General features: G+C 46.5%; 1 protein-coding gene across 4 annotated transcripts in view; it reads right to left on the bottom strand.

Moving 5' to 3' along the window:
• The window catches only part of DOCK11 (dedicator of cytokinesis 11), a 163,748-nt gene that overhangs the window by 105,063 nt on the left and 40,100 nt on the right, over positions 1-18,585 (bottom strand). For all 4 annotated transcript variants that reach the window (XM_079962611.1, XM_079962609.1, XM_079962608.1 and 1 more), the window contains exons 9-17: positions 17,620-17,699; positions 16,336-16,419; positions 15,740-15,880; positions 13,545-13,745; positions 12,658-12,780; positions 12,435-12,517; positions 7,293-7,415; positions 5,161-5,237; positions 147-337 (exon numbers count right to left, since the gene is read on the bottom strand). In XM_079962611.1, the coding sequence (XP_079818737.1) occupies positions 147-337; positions 5,161-5,237; positions 7,293-7,415; positions 12,435-12,517; positions 12,658-12,780; positions 13,545-13,745; positions 15,740-15,880; positions 16,336-16,419; positions 17,620-17,699 (1,103 nt within the window). The remainder of the gene's footprint in view (positions 1-146; positions 338-5,160; positions 5,238-7,292; positions 7,416-12,434; positions 12,518-12,657; positions 12,781-13,544; positions 13,746-15,739; positions 15,881-16,335; positions 16,420-17,619; positions 17,700-18,585) is intronic.

Here is an 18,585-nt window from a genome sequence, read left to right as displayed (position 1 = left end):
TACGACTGCATTTCCCCCATCCATTCCACAATGCGGTTCCACTCCCTGCTCAATGCTACTGAATTGTTCTTCAGCTACATTTCAAACTTGCAAATATGAATAAATAAATAAATCTGTGGGCCTGGCTCTGTTGTTTTCAAGCTTACCTTGGCAAATGTTTTCTGGCTGTCATACTTCAAATGCAAAGGATAGACGTAGAGCTGGTTTTTGTAGATGGTGAAAGGGTAGCAGTACTTGGCGATCTCAGGGATAAACTCTTCCACTTCGACCGTAATGCTGTCATCCTGGCCCTGCATCTCAAAGGGCTTGATGGGAATGTAAGAGGCCGTGACACAGTCTAGAGGGGAAGCAAAGGTTGGTATCTTGTTTTCACATAATGCAACAGCAAAAGAAAAGGTACCTTTAACTTGGGTCATATAGGCCTTGTGAAGATGCAACATTTAACCATGGTTAGCTCCAGGCATGGTTTGCTACCTTAACCCTGATTAAGATTGCAAACCTATGGTGACTCAGCCTATCAGCCTCCCCATTTCTTAGGACTTATATAAGGAGACATTCACAATAACTACTTGTCACCCTGAAAGCAAGGAGATAGCTCTAACCACAGTTTACTTAGCATGTATATGATGCTTAACCAGAATCAGCAACAAGCATAGTTGCTGCCTTAACCCTAATTATGTTCATAGCCCAAACCAAGAGCAAAACCACAGCTTATGTTGCTGAACTGTGCTCAGCCCTCTGGAGAGCAAAGCACAGGAGGACATCAGGGAGACCATATTTATGTGGATTTCTTCCCCTGCTAGCTCTGCATCAGACAGCCACAGCAATAAAAGTTATCACAGCTGTCTGGTAGCTTAATTTCTCTTTTATGGCTGAAGTCACCATACTAGCAAACAATGGCTAAAGCAGATTCCCTCTCTCTTTACAGAATAACTTGTGGGGACTAGCTGGTGTGTCTCTATATTATTATTATTATTATCATCATTATTAACTGAATATATATATATGCCCTCTGGAGGCTCAGAAGAAAAGGAAGGAAAGGTAACCCAAGGCAATCCTATTTGTGTTGTTAAAAACAAAATCAAAGCAGGAGACTCACTGCTTATTATAAATGTATTTATAATCCAAGGCTGCTCAGAACCTGAGACCAGCGGCTGTGATTATTATTGGACTTGCCCCTTGCCTGGCAGGCAGGCCGCTTCTATCTGGCCCAGGAAGACGAGGCCTGGATGAAAAGAGTTATAACTCTATAAGCAAGTATGAGGAATGGATATCAAACTTGCCATTTGGGTGCGGGGGAGGGAGGTATTTAGACAACATTTTAATTCAAATAGCAGCTCTCTGTCAGCAAACATATGTATTAATATGTATTGCAGGGGGTTGGAGTATATTACACTTGGGGTCCCTTCCAACTCTACAATTCCATGACTCTATGATGAAGACTAAAATTTATCCCATGCATCAGGATCCTGATGTTAGTTCAATACTGAAGCTCTGGTCACAACTAGACTGGCATTTCCTAAATCTGGGGAAGCCCCTACAATGGCTGGAATTCCTGCCTGAAATTCAAGTTCTATTTACATTATTCGGCTGGCCAGTTATGAGTGACCAGCCACAGATCATCTGGGCACCTCTTCCTAGAAGAATCATCATTGGAATTTGGACTTTCCCCCTTGTTCCCCTTTCCACCATTCACTGCCTTTTCCCCTTATCTGTGCTGTAGGGAAGGAAATGTGAAGTGCCAATCTGGAGCAAAAGACACTGAAACAAAATAAAATAAAATACAAAATAAAAGACACTTGAACAAAATAGATTAGGTGAAGGGCCAAAATTGTGGGATGTAAAACTGCTGTCAAGTACAACATTCCTACAGTGGACATGCTAGGGGATGTTTTGTCCCACTCAGGAGAAGACTTCCTGTTTCCTCCTGAGCTGGACAGACTTGAAGAGGGTGTGGTCTGTTTTACTAGCATGGAGGAGCACACAACCTCCATGTCTGATCTGTGTGTGTTCTCCATTGCTGTGTGTTTGGAGAAGTGACTGCTTAGTCACAGTCACTTGGGACTCACTTCTTTATGGAATAGTTCTAGTTGTTATGTAACCCAAGCCTGCCTTCAGATGACACCAAATTTGCAGATGACACCAAACTGGGAGGGGTGGCTAACACCCCAGAGGACAGAATCACACTTCAAAACAACCTTGACAGATTAGAGAACTGGGCCAAAACAAACAAGATGAATTTTAACAGGGAAAAATGTAAAGTATTGCACTTGGGCAAAAAAAATGAGAGGCACAAATACAAGATGGGTGACACCTGGCTTGAGAGCAGTACATGGGAAAAGGATCTAGGAGTCTTGGTTGACCACAAACTTGACATGAGCCAACAGTGTGACGCGGCAGCTAAAAAAGCCAATGCAATTCTGGGTTGCATCAATAGGAGTATAGCATCTAGATGAAGGGAAGTAATAGTGCCACTGTATTCTGCTCTGGTCAGACCTCACCTGGAGTACTGTGTCCAGTTCTGGGCACCACAGTTGGCGCTGTGGGTTAAAGCCTCAGTGCCTAGGGCTTGCCGATCGAAAGGTCGGCGGTTCGAATCCCTGCAGCGGGGTGCGCTCCCGCTGCTCGGTCCCAGCGCCTGCCAACCTAGCAGCTCGAAAGCACCTCCGGGTGCAAGTAGATAAATAGGGACCGCTTACCAGCGGGAAGGTAAACGGCGTTTCCGTGTGCGGCTCTGGCTCGCCAGAGCAGCGATGTCACGCTGGCCACGTGACCCGGAAGTGTCTCCGGACAACGCTGGCCCCTGGCCTCTTAAGTGAGATGGGCGCACAACCCCAGAGTCTGTCAAGACTGGCCCGTACGGGCAGGGGTACCTTTACCTTTACCTATTCTGCTCTGGTCAGACCTCACCTGGAGTACTGTGTCCAGTTCTGGGCACCACAGTTCAAGAAGGACACTGACAAACTCGAACGTGTCCAGAGAAGGGCAACCAAAATGGTCAAAGGCCTGGAAACGATGCCTTATGAGGAACGGCTAAGGGAGCTGGGCATGTTTAGCCTGGAGAAGAGGAGGTTAAGGGGTGATATGATAGCCATGTTCAAATATATAAAAGGATGTCACAAAGAGGAGGGAGAAAGGTTGTTTTCTGCTGCTCCAGAGAAGCGGACACGGAGCAATGGTTCCAAACTACAAGAAAGAAGATTCCACCTAAACATTAGGAAGAACTTCCTGACAGTAAGAGCTGTTTGACAGTGGAATTTGCTGCCACGGAGTGTGGTGGAGTCTCCTTCTTTGGAGGTCTTTAAGCAGAGGCTTGACAACCATATGTCAGGAGTGCTCTGATGGTGTTTTCCTGCTTGGCAGGGGGCTGGACTCGATGGTCCTTGTGGTCTCTTCCAACTCTATGATTCTATGATTCTATGATTCAGGGATATGTCTGTGAACGTGAATGAATTTGTAAGTAAACTACTTTTATATTAACGTGAATCAGATTCTAGTGCTTCTTCTTTTTAAGAGGGATTAGAAGGGATTTTACCAGGAAGGAATCTTTAATAGTAAGACTCAGATGAGTCAGCAACAAGCTGGTCGCTGCATAATTTTAAAAGGAGGATGTCTGGAACTTTGTTAGAATATGGAACTTGCTAGCGCAAGTTAGGAAGGATATCATTAAATAATATAGGCTCTCATGCCTCCCTAATCATTCCCATAAAAATCATTCCCTTGGAAGGTAGTGAGCTAGTGTCTCCCACTAGCTATGGTCTTGGTCCTGAAGGGGTTTGTCTAAGAAAACAAAACTACTCTTCCAAGTCCATTTCTTTAGCATTCGTATTGCTGTAAAAGCAAGTTTCCGAACTCAAGTTCCAACCTTGATAGCTGCTCCTTAATTGTTTAGTTGCTGTATCCAATAGGGACTTATCAAGCTCAGAACTATTCTAGTCCTGATTACCTTCAAACCACCACTAGCTTCAGTTTCTTTGCTGGTGGTTCGTATCTGCGGGGCTACAATCAAAATTCCTCTCTCCATTAACTTGACTAGTGTGCTGATTATTGTATTCACAGCCAGAAACTTCCTCTTCCAATGTGTTCATTCTGTGAAAGATTCTGTGAAAGATTCCCTCCACTGTTTGTTTAGACAAGAGACCTTGGTCGTGTAGAAGTTCCCTTCTCCAGTTGCTGAGTCACAATAGTCCAGCAAATATTTCTGGGCTAAATTTGGCAATGGAGTTCTGTACCATTTATCTGAAGAACTGCAGGTCTATGCCTTGGCCCAGTATACCTGAAGCAGCATCTCCACCCCCATCGTTCAGCCCACCAGCCCAATTCCCTCACTGTGAGAAGCCAAGTTACAGGGAACCAGGCAAAGGGCCTTCTCAGTAGTGGCACCCACCCTGTGGAACACCCTCCCACCAGATGTCAAAGAAATAAACAACTATCTGACTTTTAGAAGACATCTGAAGGCAGCCCTGCTTAGTTAAGCTTTTAATATTTGATGAATTATTGTATTTTAATATTTTGCTGGAAGCCACCCAGAGTGGCTGGGGAAACCCAGCCTGAAGGGTTATTATTATTAATCATCATCATCATCATCATCATCATCACACCATGATTATTATTATCATTATCATCATCATCAACAACAACAACAACAACAACAACATCATGTGGTAATTATGCTAAAATTGTTAAAACTGCAGACTACCCTTTGGGCAAGATGAAGTGACCAACCATTCCTTATCAGCTAAATGCTAAGCCAAAACAGCTGATATCTCAGTGCCTGCCCAGTTAAATTGTATGGCTTTTAAGCCCACATAAATGTAAAAGGGATAAAAACAGATATCCTCCTTGCCTGTATATTGCAATTAACACTGCTGAGCCAAATGACTTTAAAATTATTCAGAATAAAAACAAATTAAAACTAGAACAGACCGCAGAGCTCAAAGACAAGTAGACTTACTTGTCGCCATCTTCACCTGGAACCCCTAGTAATATTTGTGATGAAACTGTGAGAATTTTGGGAGAACCTGCAGGAACCTGTAGTGTGTCAGAGATTCTGAGACTTGGACTAGCAATATCATGCCTGAGAATGGGACCCAGCCTAGTGGACTGGGACTGTGTGTACTAAGGCTTTAAGGCAATTATTATTAAAAATTAGTTCCTTACTTGCAAATTCCAGTGGAATGCACTCTAGTGTAATATTCAATTGGCCGGGTATCACTTGGAGTTTTGTCTTTTCTGGTCTGCAAGATAAAGAGGCAAGGAAATAAAGACAGAACAAAAAGTCAGGACAGAAACTGTACAAGACAGCTGGAAATAATTCAGGTGATTCTTTAGCTAGAGGACCAAATTAACCGAGTCCCCAAAAAAGAACATTCAAAAACTTTGTCTTACATCGACAAGCCCAGAGTACAGTGATCCCTCTAATCCCACAAGCAGAATCCCAAAAGAGCTGGTTCAGACCCTAATGCTCCCCATCTTCCAAATCATGTTTTGGCATTTTATGAATGAGCCTGTGGCTGACGTGCTCCCTCGCCCCTCCCTTTGAGAACTCTGGTTCAATTAGTTACTTCCTATTTTGTGCCTATAATGGCACCAATAGTTTGTTCTCAATTAGAGGTAGCCAATATGCATCCCTCCCATCATCCCTGACCACTGGTTATGTTGGCTCGCGCTGATGGGAGTTGTAGTCCAACAGTTGTAGTGCATCTGGAGGGGGAAATGTTCAAACTGACTTTTCTAAGAGTCCAGCTCTTGGGTCAGGTGGATGAAAACAAAAACAACTGGGGGGCGGGAAATACCCTGGCCTCCTGCCTAATGAATCTGTAGTAAAGAAGACCCATTTCTGGCTGAGGGGGTCAAGCTGTGCCTGGGCTGGGTCACTGCAGGCTGAGGATCCTGTGATGAAACTGTCACTGCCTTATGGCAGGAGCTTGTCAGGCTTTACCCACACCTTATCTCCCTGGCACTCTGGCTTTCTATGTGCAGGGATTTTTCTGGTAGGGAGGAGGAGTATCCTGTCACATGAGTACAGTGGTACCTCTGGTTACGTACTTAATTCATTCCGGAGGCCCATTCTTAACCTGAAACTGTTCTTAACCTGAAGCACCACTTTAGCTAACGGGGCCTCCTGCCGCCGCTGCGCCACCGCTGCACGATTTCTGTTCTCATCCTGAAGCAAAGTTCTTAACCCGAGGTACTATTTCTGGGTTAGCGGAGTCTGTAACCTGAAGCGTCTGTAACCTGAAGCGTCTGTAACCTGAAGCGTCCGTAACCCAAGGTACCACTGTATCCTAGGGAGGGCTAGGCCAGCATTGGATGTGTGACCTGTGAATGGTGTGGGGATCAGCTTTGGATTTCTGAAGGTGAGCCTGTTGCTGGGTGATGCCCAGTTGGCACTGAGTCCATGGCCAAATGGGTTCTGCCTGGTGATGGTTCCCCACTTTGCCCTGCCCAGCAAAGTGAACCTGTCCCTCTTTATTAACTTTCAGGAGGAATTTAAAAACCTCCCTGTCTATCCAGGCATTTGGTGGCTAGAAGATACTGCTTCCTAGCAGCCAGGAAATTCACAACTTTGAGAGTATGTGAACGTTTTCAGCTGCTTTAAATATGTTGATATTTTATTTTTAACTGTAAACTAAAGGACCCCTGGACAGTGAAGTCTAGTCAAATTCGACTATGGGGTGCAGTGCTCATCTCCGCGTTTAGGCCAAGGGAGCCGGCGTCTGTCCACAGACAGCTTTCCGTGTCATGTGGCCAGCAGGACTAAACCATTTCTGGTGCAACGGGACACTGTGATGAGTGGTAGTGCATGTAAAACACTGTGCCCTCTGGCACTCGTTTCCATAAATTTACTCTTCTGCCACAGCAGTACCTATTTATCTACTCACATTGGTATGCTATAGAACTTCCAGGATGGCAGGAGCTGGTACAAAGCAGCAGGAGCTCACCCCGTCATGCGGATTTGAACTGCCAACCTTCTGATCAGCAAGCCCAAGAGGCTCAGTGGTTTAGACCACAGCGCCACCTGCTCCCTTTACCTTTACCCTGTACTGCTTTAATGCTGATATGCTTGCCACCCTGGGTTCCTTTAGGATGGAGGGAGAGATATAAATTTATTTATTAAATAAATAAAGTGTTCCAACCCGATTCTGAAATTCTGCACTCCTCACTCTTCCATTAGATAACACAACCAAATCTGGCAATGCCTAGATTCAAAGATATGAACATCCTCTCCAGACCCATCTCCCCTTTACAAGCGTTTACAGATCCTTGCCCATCTGGCAGCTGACACTTACTTCTTGTACTCTGCCAACAACTTCATGAGATCCTCAGCAGAGAGTTTGCTGCTGTCTTGCTTATAGATGGGGGAGAACTTCCCTTCAAGGTCCAAGGTGCCCTGGGAGTCTTTGAAGACAGGTCTGGGGAATGGCAAAAGGAAAGCAGAAGGCCCGTGAGGCTGCACAATGCATTGATATTTTGCCCTCCCTTAATATTCCCAACAGTGCCTTTCCTGTGAGATCAGAGCAATGCTTTTGAGGCTTCCCGTTTCTGGGAAAATACGGCTTAAAAGAGAACATGCTGGAAGATCAGAGGGAGGAGAAAATGGCGCAGGGCCTTTGAACTGGTGGCTCCCCATCTGTGGATGTTCTCCCTAGCAAGGTCCACCTGGTCCCTTTTTGTGGACATATTTTCAGCACCAGGAAAAGAATTACTGTACCTTTTCCTATCAGGCTTTTGGCAGACTGAGATGATGTTGTTTTGTTACTAGTGTGCTGCCAAAGCTTCCTGTGGCTTTTAGAGGGGTTGTTTTAATGACATGATGTGTTTATGTTGATGCTTTAAAACATGCAAGTTGCTTGAAGACCTTTAGGTTGAGAAGTTATTTAAAAGTCTCAATAATAGTAATAATAATAGAACGGACATGGGGAACTTGCAAAAAAACCCTTCAGATGTTGCTGGACTCCAACTCCCATGAGTCACAGACTGCAGAGCCATTGGCAAAGCCCAGAAACATCTAGGGGGGCACAGGTTCCCCATCCTTTTGTGATCATTAGACTGTACTTTTCAGGCAGAGTGTGTCTGGCTCTGCCAGAGACCTCCATACACTCAGCCTAGGCTTGAGCCCAGGGAGGTCATTTTGCTGCTGCTAACACAGCAAAAACAACGCAGGGCAGGGGGGGGAGCCGTTATGAGTTACCAATCTCTGCAGCCACAGCTGGTGTTCCAATTCTCCACTGGTTTAACTTTGCCACTGGAGCTGAACTCTGTTCTTTTTTTGAGGCAGATGGATACCAACTAGAGTCCTGTTGCTTTAGGTGAAATTTTTGCTTTCAAGCCACTAGGGGTCAGGCTCTTCCTAAAAGTACCCTCGGGTGGGCTACACTTGGTTTACTAATAAACTAAATTATTATTATTATTATTATTATTATTATTATTATTATTATTATTATTTCTACCCTGCCCATCTGGCTCAGTTTCCCCAGCCACTCTGGGCAGCTTTCAACAGAACATTAAAAACAAAAAGCCAATGCAATTCTGGGCTGCATCAATAGGAGTATAGCATCTAGATCAAGGGAAGTAATAGTGCCACTGTATTCTGCTCTGGTCAGACCTCACCTGGAGTACTGTGTCCAGTTCTGGGCACCACAGTTCAAGAAGGACACTGACAAACTCGAACGTGTCCAGAGGAGGGCAACCAAAATGGTCAAAGGCCTGGAAACAATGCCTTATGAGGAACGGCTAAGGGAGTTGGGCATGTTTAGCCTGGAGAAGAGGAGGTTAAGGGGTGATATGATAGCCATGTTCAAATATATAAAAGGATGTCACATAGAGGAGTGAGAAAGGTTGTTTTCTGCTACTCCAGAGAAGCGGACACGGAGCAATGGTTCCAAACTACAAGAAAAAAGATTCCACCTAAACATTAGGAAGAACTTCCTGACAGTAAGAGCTGTTTGACAGTGGAATTTGCTGCCAAGGAGTGTGGTGGAGTCTCCTTCTTTGGAGGTCTTTAAGCAGAGGCTTGACAACCATATGTCAGGAGTGCTCTGATGGTGTTTCCTGCTTGGCAGGGGGTTGGACTCGATGGCCCTTGTGGTCTCTTCCAACTCTATGATTCTATGAAAATAAAACTTCAAATATTAAAAGCTTCCCTAAACAGGGCTGCCTTCAGATGTCTTCTAAAAGTCTGCTAGTTGTTTTTCTCTTTGACATCTGGTGGGAGGGTATTCCTCAGGGCGGGTGCCACTACCGAGAAGGCCCTCTGCCTGGCTCCCTGTAATTTGGCTTCTTGCAGTGAGGGAACTGCCAGAAGGCCCTCGGTGCTGGACCTCAGTGTCCGGGCAAAACGATGGGGGTGGAGACGCTCCTTCAGGTATACTGGACCGAGGCCGTTTAGGGCTTTAAAGGTCAGCACCAACACTTTAAATTGTGCTCAGAAATGTACTGGGAGCCAATGTAGGTGTTTTGAGACCTAAAGGGCTTTGCATACAGGGCTGCACTACTTAAATACCTTGTTCATGCTCTGCTGTGTCTTAGCAAATGTGCCCCCAAAGAAACCACTATCATCGGCTGGAAAGCCCTGATAGTTCTTTGTACTCAAAGAAAGCAAAAATATCCACCTCTGAAGATGCCTAGAGCAATTCTGCTCAGCTGGAGCTGAGCTGGTAGCTGCCAGATGTTATGGGCTGCATTTCATGGCAGTCCCAGATAGCCCAGCTGTAGCCCAGTAATACCTGGGCAGCCAGAGGTTCCCACATCTGGGCTTAATCGTCAGGACCACTACAGGCAGAAGGTGCCAGTCCTCATGATTAAGGGGCACAAACTTAGAAATGGGTTTTTACTAAGGAAATACACAGAGATCGGGAAGAAACACTGAAAATTTAAGCGTATGTTCAAGCCGCTCCTCTAGGGCCGAAGTTCAATAGTGGAGCAACTGCTTTGCATGTAGAAGGGCCCAGGTAAAATCCGCAGCATAACCTGAAAATCTGGAGAGCTGCTGTCGGTCAGTGCAGGCAAAACTGAGCTTGATGGGTCAAGGGTCCCACTTAGTGTAAGCTCCCTATGTTCCTGTGTTCATTCACCTTCCCTGCAGCCAACCTGCTTCTCAGCTGGATTACCATTCCATGACCTCCTCACACTTTCATCAACCTGGTGCCCTCTACCTTGAGGGGCTCCATCTTCCCCCATCCAGGACAGCTGATGGGAGCTGGGAGTCCAAAACATGTAGACAAGACCAGGTCGGGGAAAGCTGATGTGTAAGGGCCACCTTGTAAGAGCAGCCCCCAAGATCATTTTCTGAATTTCTACACCTCCAGCACTATAAAGGCAGGAACCTCCCTATTCCCCACTCTGAGTCCTGCAATGAGCTCAAACTCTAGAACAATTAAAACAGTAAAGCCCCATGCAGCTTAGGCCCAGGCTATCTGAAAGACCGTATTCTCCCATGTAAAACTTTCCATGCTCTGAGATCTTCAGGGGAGGCCCATCTCACGGTTCCACCCCTCTCCCATGAACGCTTGGTAAGGCCGTGACGGAGGGCCTTCTTGGTGGCTGCTCCCAGACTTCTCAGCTCCCTTCCTGGAGAAGCTTAGACTGGCTCCCTCCTTGTCCTTCTGCTGACAGGTAAAGCCTGTTTCATTCTGTCAGGCTCTTGGGAACTGACTGCATTCGGTGGTTTTTTTTTGGGGGGGGGGTTTAAGGAAAGGGCTTTTAAGAGTGCTGTACTGTTTTTACTATCAGTTTTTAAATAGATGTTTTTAATACTGTCTTAATTCTATTAGAATTTAATTACTTTTTAATTATTATATTTTATATGCTTTTAGTGTTTTATTAGTGTGTTTTTTTAATTTGTGTAAGCTGCCTTGAGTCCCAGTCTGGGGAAAAGGTAGCAACGACAACACCCTGCCCTCTGGGAAGAGAGGCACCTTGTTTGGCCACAGAAATTTAAATGCCCCATGGAAATCCATGCGTCCAAGTATATTCAAGATGTCAGTTTGTCATTACAGCTCTGAGCCTGGCATTTTTCCAGTCTTCACTATTAATTGGTCAGGTGTGCTCCCTGCCTGCCCCAATTCTTTTCTTTTTTCAGGCCAAAAGATCAAATTGCAATTAAATTATAAGACTTGCAGGCATTCAATATTCAGCATCTTTTACAAACAGCTGCCGTGAGAACTGTGGCACAGATGAAGCTGGGCGTGTGGCCGTGAAGAAGAAGAAGTGTCAAGGAAGCACCAGGCAGAGGCTTTCAGGAGGAAGTTCAACTGACTGGGACTTGAGCAGGCAGCATTCTGCTTGGAGTCTTCTAGAAGACTCTTTTAAAACACTGAACAAATGAGGATATGGAAAGATCTTCCTTTGGCCTTATTCTAGACCCAGCAGGTAATACTGGGTGCTGCCTGAGGAAGCAGACTTCTGGGAGAAAGAACGTTATCAGGAGAATTCTTGGGTAGGGAGAAAAGATGCTCCCAGAACCAAACATCTGGTGCAACACAGTTTGAGGAAGAGGTGGAGAACCATTTTGGCTCCATGAGCCAGATTATTGTCAGGATCGGCCTCCTGGGCCAAATTTGACAGGTGGGTGGAGCCGCCTGCCTGTCAATAACTCGGTGTCACAATAACATCAGGCACAAGGTGCTTCGAAGAAGGTCTGAAGTCAGGGCTTCAAAGCACATTGCAAGATGCTACTGAAACAACACTTTCTCGCGCCCCTTCATTCCAGCAGGGGATTCTGATGCAAACCCCTTCCTGAACAAAAGGATTCTGCTGCTTCAGCTAGGTGCGCCCCTGTTCCCTGAAGGGAAGAGATGCATGTACTGCCAATGCAATAACCAACCCCACCCATCCGATGACATTGTGCATCCTGTCAGCTGGTGGGCAGGGGAGTGTGGTTCCAGGGAAAAGGCCTCCTGAACCAAGTTGCAGGCCTGCTTGCAGGCCAGAGGTTCCCCACCCCAATCTGAAGTATGGGTGCAATCCCAGCTGCAATTTCAGCCAACCCTGCCCAAGCCCTTCAAATCCTCTGCAGCAAACCCTCTCTGTGGCACAACAACATTGCTTGAACCCTACCCTTTCCACTTGCTAGGATATGCACTGGGGCGTGCAACCTTTCATAGCCCACATTCCCCTTGGGGCAACTGTCCAGGTTTGGCAGGGCTAGAGTTTAAAGTGGTCAGAGCAATGGATATGCATTTTACCCTTGTCTAGTTTCTACATTCACTCAAACTCCCCTCTTTATTCTTATCCAGGCAAGCAGGATGCATTATCAGAGTCCAGTGAGATATTCCGGCCAGCGAGAAGGATGTGAAGTGAGACTATGGAGAGTGTTTGGACAGCCAGACAGGAAGGGCTCAAGGGCTGCATTTGTTCTGCAGGCCTGGGGTTTCCCAACCCTAAAATGCAGAAACCAGAGGCAGCAAAGTCAAGCAAACACACAGACTGACCTGGCAGCCCAAGCAAAGGGCATCCTGTATTGGCCAAGGCGGCTGCACACCAGTTTTGCCACCTTGTGGACCTTCTGAGCGGTCTGTAAGGCAAGGAACAAGGCAGAGGTGTGGATTTAAGTCAAAACAAAAACCAAGTCTTGAAAACCCCAAAGTAATAAAAGATGGAAGCTCTTTCGAGTCCTACAGCATTATGATTTCACCTAGTTGTGGCTCAACGTACCTTTGTGGGATCGGAGGTCTTGACGTAGGGGTCCACAGAGTGTGTGATGCTTCCTTGGAGCACCTTCTCCACCCGAGCAACAAGGAAAATCTCTGGGTGTGGGTTTGTCACAGAGAAGATCCCCTTGACACACAAAAAAGGAGCAGAGTGTGAGGTCCTAGAAGCAACACAGTTCTGTGGACAAAGGCACAAAACAGGCTGCGCAGATCCACTCCGTTGGGGAGGAGCCACCTGGCAACTCAACAGAGCACAGCAACATATGCTGGGCGGTAGAGTGAGATAATTCAGGGAGGTGCAACCCAGTGCCCAAAGAGAAAGGAGAAAGGAAGTGGGATGATTATGCTGGAGTGATTAAGCCCACCAGAAAAAAAGGAGGCTGGTTATATGATTGCCTGAAAAGACACAGCAACACTTCTCTATTTGACCAGGGAATTGTGGCCAATGGTGGTATTCAGTTCTCAGTGGTGGTGCCTGCAATGTGCAAGGCCCTCCGGTCAAACGTCAAGGAAATAATCAACTATCTGACTTTTAGAAGACATCTGAAGGCAGGCAACCCTCTTTGGGGAAGTTTTTACTATGATTTAATTTGTTGGAAGCCGCCCAGAGTGGCTGGGGCAACCCAGTCAGACAGACAGCATATTAACAACAACAACAACAATTCAGGTTGTGCATTACACCAAACTTTTCTTCCATAAAGTAGCCAGGAATAACACACATCCACCTTCCTGGAGGCCAATCTGGTGTCGGGAGGTGCCCACCCCCCTTGCTGAAACCAGCCCAGCCCTAAAAAGTTCAGCATCACCATCCTGAAGCTCCAGTGTGCATTTGTTCATAGCCAGATTGTTTTTATCCATCCTCTGACATGCATAAAACAGTGAGTTCCTTACTTGCTTTACATAGCGCAAGCAGGATTCAGGTATTCCATGAAGAAAGTGGCTGCTAGCACTGTTGTTCTTGGAGTCCTGGGCAGAATCATTGGGCAGCATCTCCCGTACAGGCAAGGGGTTCAGGTCCACATGGAAATCAGCTGAAATCTTGCAACAGCTTTTCAAATCAAACAGGGCAAGGCTGAGAAAGAATGGCTCCACCTGGATATTGGAAAAGAAACGGCCACATTTATTTACGTTTATTTACGTTATTTATGCATCTACAACTTCTAAAGAACTGCCATCTCCTACACAAAGTTGTTGATTAAATTGAGGGATTGAGGCTATTTTCTGGGTGCCTTTGGAGGTTGGGGGTTAGCAATGGAGGAAAGAGCATAAGAAGGGGAAAAGGCTCATCTCGTCCAACATCCTGCTCCCACTGTGGCGACATAGGATGCCTGTAGGAAACCAGGAAGCAGAAACTAAGTGCCAGAGCACCCACACCCCTCTCCTGCAATTTTCAGGATTCAGAAGACCCCAAAAGCAGAGCAGAGTCCTCCGTGTAAGAAACCATTCACAGCCTTAGCCTCTGTGAATTTGTCCAGCCCTCTTTTAAAGCCATCCAAGTTGGTGGCCATAGATTCCTATGAAAGTGAGAAAGGAACTTGAGGACAAACAAGCACTTTGACGAAGGGAGAGAAGAAAGCTGAATTGGGGGAGCTCTTCGCTTCCCTCAAGTGAAGAGCTCCCCCAGTTCTTGCCTTTGATCACAAGGTGGTGCTAAACTCTCACTGAAACTCCCCTACAGCATCACAATAATTTTTGTTGGCATCTGTCTGTGTTGAGAGACAATGGAGTGCACCTCTGGGGCTGAAGTCAAACCACTGTGTGAGCAGCACCAAAGTGACCTCCCTAGGGTGCAAGCCTGGGAAGTGTGTATAGAGGTCCTGGGTTGCCCAGATGACAAGACCCCCCTCACGGTCTCACTGATGTGGTCCAAAAGGAAGAAGAGCAATACCTTTGGCTCTGGAGTAGCCGGAAGGAGGTGTACCAGGTACCACCCAACCGTTGCTGGGATGCCACTCTGGATTTGTGTAGGGTTCTCTCCTTAGCCTTTTCTTTTCCCAAAGATATCCCACAAGGCAGCAGACATTTATGTTGGACCAGAGTTTCCCATCTCCTAGATGGGCTCCCTTCCCAGGTGGACGAGCCCCATCTGCCTCTCACTTCCCTCTACAGCACATGCACAAACCACCTTCTTGACTGTTGGACCCACTTGTCCATTCAATCTGCCAGAGCCTGCCTTCGCATGCAAGGAAGTCCCTAACCCATTGAGGGTTGGAGACCAATAGACTCCCCTCACCTGATTTAGCCAGCTAGTTGAAGTTGTTCCCCGGTTGTGACCATTGTCACATGCAGGGTGGGGACCAAAGATGGCCAAAACCCCAGAAGGAAAAGGATGCGGCCCCCAGCAGAGGTACTACCCCTCCCCATCACCAATAAATACCAATTCGCTGAAAAGGGGGAATTGGACAAATATGGCAGGTGGGGATAATGGATAGCATTAGTGGTGGCAAGGAAGACATTGTCTCCCCACATCCCTCCCTGCCTGTTTTTAAAAAGTAGAAAAAAACCCCTCTCATATGACCACAAGAAGAGCCTGGCTGCTGGATCAGGCCAAGGACCCATTATTCATCCAGCGTCCTTTTTTCTCAGGGGCCAACCAGATGCTCATTATGAGAAGCCCACAATCGGGACCTTCTGGCTTTGAAATGCTTCTTGCTTGGTGCCCAATCGTATCTTTTTGGCGAATGCTGATTATTTTCACACCAACTTAACAAAATTAATTTGATTGCTGATTTTAGCTATCTCTTGAATTGTTTAGTAGGTTGTTTCTATTGTTACACACATTCTAGCTATTTTCACAGCCTGTTCTGTGAGCTGCAACATTGAAGAGCAGGGACTACCTGTCTTAACTGGGTGAACCGGTGGGTGCCCTCCTCATGCTGTTGGAGTACAACACCCATCATTCCTGACTGTCGGCCATGCTGCCTGGGTATGGAGGGAGATGGAGATGTGTAAGGGCCACAGTTTAACAACCCCTGGTTGAAATTAATATAGCTGACTACATGGAAGACTTCAGCAGATAATTTCTGGAGGTTCTCCAACAATGTATAAAAGCACTTGATCCCTGGAGGATGACAGCCTATGCGTACGTTTGTGGGTGGGCCCTCGGATTGGTCGCTCAGGTGGGCAAGAAGGTTGAAGGTCAGGGCGTGGCAAGTCACCAGGAAACGGCGGCTGCATTTCTCCTCGAAAGGTTTCACGTCCGGTTCAATTCCAGAGAAATCTAACCTCTAAGGAAAGAAGAATATCATATTTGCATTTTGCTCACAACTTTCTCAAACCATTTAGGAGAAGGTCGATTCCTGAAAGATGGCTGCATTTTGAGAAGTTACCCATGTCTGTCTCAAAATGAGGAGTGAATTTCTCCAGTATCCCTAATCATGACTATTACGTACAAACTCACTAGGGAATAAGTTCCTCAGTAAGCAGCATGACTTCCTTCAAAGTAAATATGCAATGGATTGCACTGTAAATTGATTTAATTAAAACAAATGAAGGCAGCAATTCTGTGAATGTGAGAGCCGGGTGGAAGGTAGCTATCCCTGGGAGTACATTTTAATTCCTCCCACTGGAGAAGAACCAAAGGCTTTTCAAGACACACGACAGACAGGAGGTGCAGTTTTCCACTGAGCGAAACACCTCGGAGCCTCCTGCAAGGTGCTGTCACAGCTGCTGAAGGGGTTACCTGAACTTCTGGATCAAAGGAGAAGAGGTTCTGTCTCCCATCATGCCGGCTGAGCTTGTTCAGCTGCTCAGTTTCCCTTCCATACTGAAACAGAAAAGGTCAGAGGAAGGAGAGAAAGTGTCACCACCCAGAGGTGGCTTTTGGTGAGCAGTGCAGAGACAGAACAGAGTTGCTTCTCATTTTCTGGGTGGGAAAAACATGCAGGTGATTGGAGTTGCCTGGGTCTGAGAAATTCAGAGCAACATATTGTATTTACCGGTAATTCCACATTACTTTTTATGAATGATTTGTCTGCTGGCTGTTGAGGCATTTTGCTACCCTTGTTTACCTTTCCCGCCCCAACCTGGCCACAGTGATCCATGCAATGGTCACCTCCAGGCTTGACTACTGTAATTTGCTCTACGCGGGGCGGCCCTTGAAGCTGTCCCAGAAACTCCAGTTTCCGGGGTGCAGAATGCTGCAGCGAGGCTCCTCACGGGGTCTCTGCCATGGGAGCATATTCACCCAGTGCTTTTCCAGCTGCACTGGCTTCCAGTGGAGTACAGGGTCAGATTTAAGGTGCTGCTTTTGACCTTTAAAGCCCTTCACGGCCTAGGACCCTCGTACCTACGGGACCGCCTCTCCCGGTATGCCCCACGGAGGACCTTAAGGTCCATATATAGCAACACCCTAGTGGTCCCGGGCCCTAAGGAAGTTAGATTAGCCTCAACCAGAGCCAGGGCCTTTTCAACACTGGCTCCAGCCTGGTGGATCGCTCTGTCTCATGAGACCAGGGCCCTGCGGGATCTGATTTCTTTCCGCAGGGCCTGTAAAACAGAGTTGTTCCACCTGGCCTTTGTCTTGGAATCAATTTGATCCCCTTCCCCTCTTTCCTATTTCCTTTCTCCTTCTGTGATGGAACTCCTATTTGGGGACTTCCCTGGCTTTTTTCTGGCCCATGTAGGACCAGTCTGGATAGTTGGCCTTGGTGAAGATTTGACGTTTTCATCCCCAAAAAAGTTTTTTATTTGAGCTTCTACTGAAATGAGGCGGCATTTTAATGTTGTATTTTAATCTTGTTTTTAATTTGTATTTTAATCAATTGTTTTTATACCTGGTGTTAGCTGCCTTGAGCCCAGTCTTGGCTGGGGGGGGCGGGGTATAAATAAATTATATATATGTGTGTGTGTGTAGTGTATTTTCATGTGCTTTTTCCTGCTATGGGCCAGGAGTGCTGCAAAGTTTGCCTGTCCCTGCTTCCTCCCTTTCCCCGTGATTTGCAGATAATGCAGACGCCAAGACTACCTTCATCAGCTCTGGGTGCATGCTCCTCTCCAAGCTCTCCAGGATGTTCTCTGACTTTCCTTGGCTGCTCAACTCATCATCTGTAAAGTCACAAAAAGCAGATGTTGCAAGTGACAGCAAAGGCGCCCGGCCAGCCAACTCATGTGCAGCCATTCCCATGGGGGCTCCGCCACAATTAAAATGCTGGGAAATTGGACGGGGGCGATTGGAACCCAGCCAGGGGATTCTGATCCAAGAAAAGAGGTCATGTTCCAGGAAATCTCTCTTGTACACAAAATGCTCAGGTTATGGAGACACCACCTCCGCTCATCTGTCAGCGGTGCGCATCTCTGCTCAAGGAGTTGTTTTGAGTGCAGAAAAGAGTGCACAGCTGGTTGTGCAATGCAGAAGCAGGCAGGAAGAGGGGAGGGCATGCATTTTACAATCTTTGCACGGCACAAGCTTTAAAATTTTGTTTTACAAGGGCAGAGTTCTAAGGGCCGTGTGTGTGTGTGTGTGTGTGTGTGTGTGTGTGTGTCTTTAGATCCAAGGCTCTTTGGCCGAGTCTATAATTACATGGTATACCTATCTTGATTGCTTGTATTATACCTTGGTAATTGACACAATTGATGGAAGCTGGTTTGGCAAGCAGAGGAACACTTGACAAAGGGAAATGGGAGAGATGGCCCTGATGACATGGGCTGCAGGAGTAGCTCAGAGGCACATCTAGTCTCGCAGAAGGAAGCAGAGCCATATTAAGCATATTTTCTCTAATTAGAAGCTATGGAAACCCCTGCCTTGCCAGGATACAACAAATCGTTCAACACTGGGTGAGCACAGTCATACATCAAAATATTATTTCCTGTGCTCTTGAGATGTTCCCAGCACATTCTCATCACAGGCAGTTGACTTGTCTCCTGGGCTGAAATGAGGGATGGCAGGGGACTTGTTCTGCTCATTTGCAGCAAAAGTTGATTGCGCACAGCC

This window comes from Podarcis cretensis (genome assembly GCF_951804945.1).
Source record: "Podarcis cretensis genome assembly, chromosome: Z".
Taxonomy (NCBI): Eukaryota; Metazoa; Chordata; class Lepidosauria; order Squamata; family Lacertidae; genus Podarcis; species Podarcis cretensis.
The sequence above is the reverse complement of the archived record's forward strand: the minus strand, read 5'-3'. Positions and strand labels throughout refer to the sequence as shown.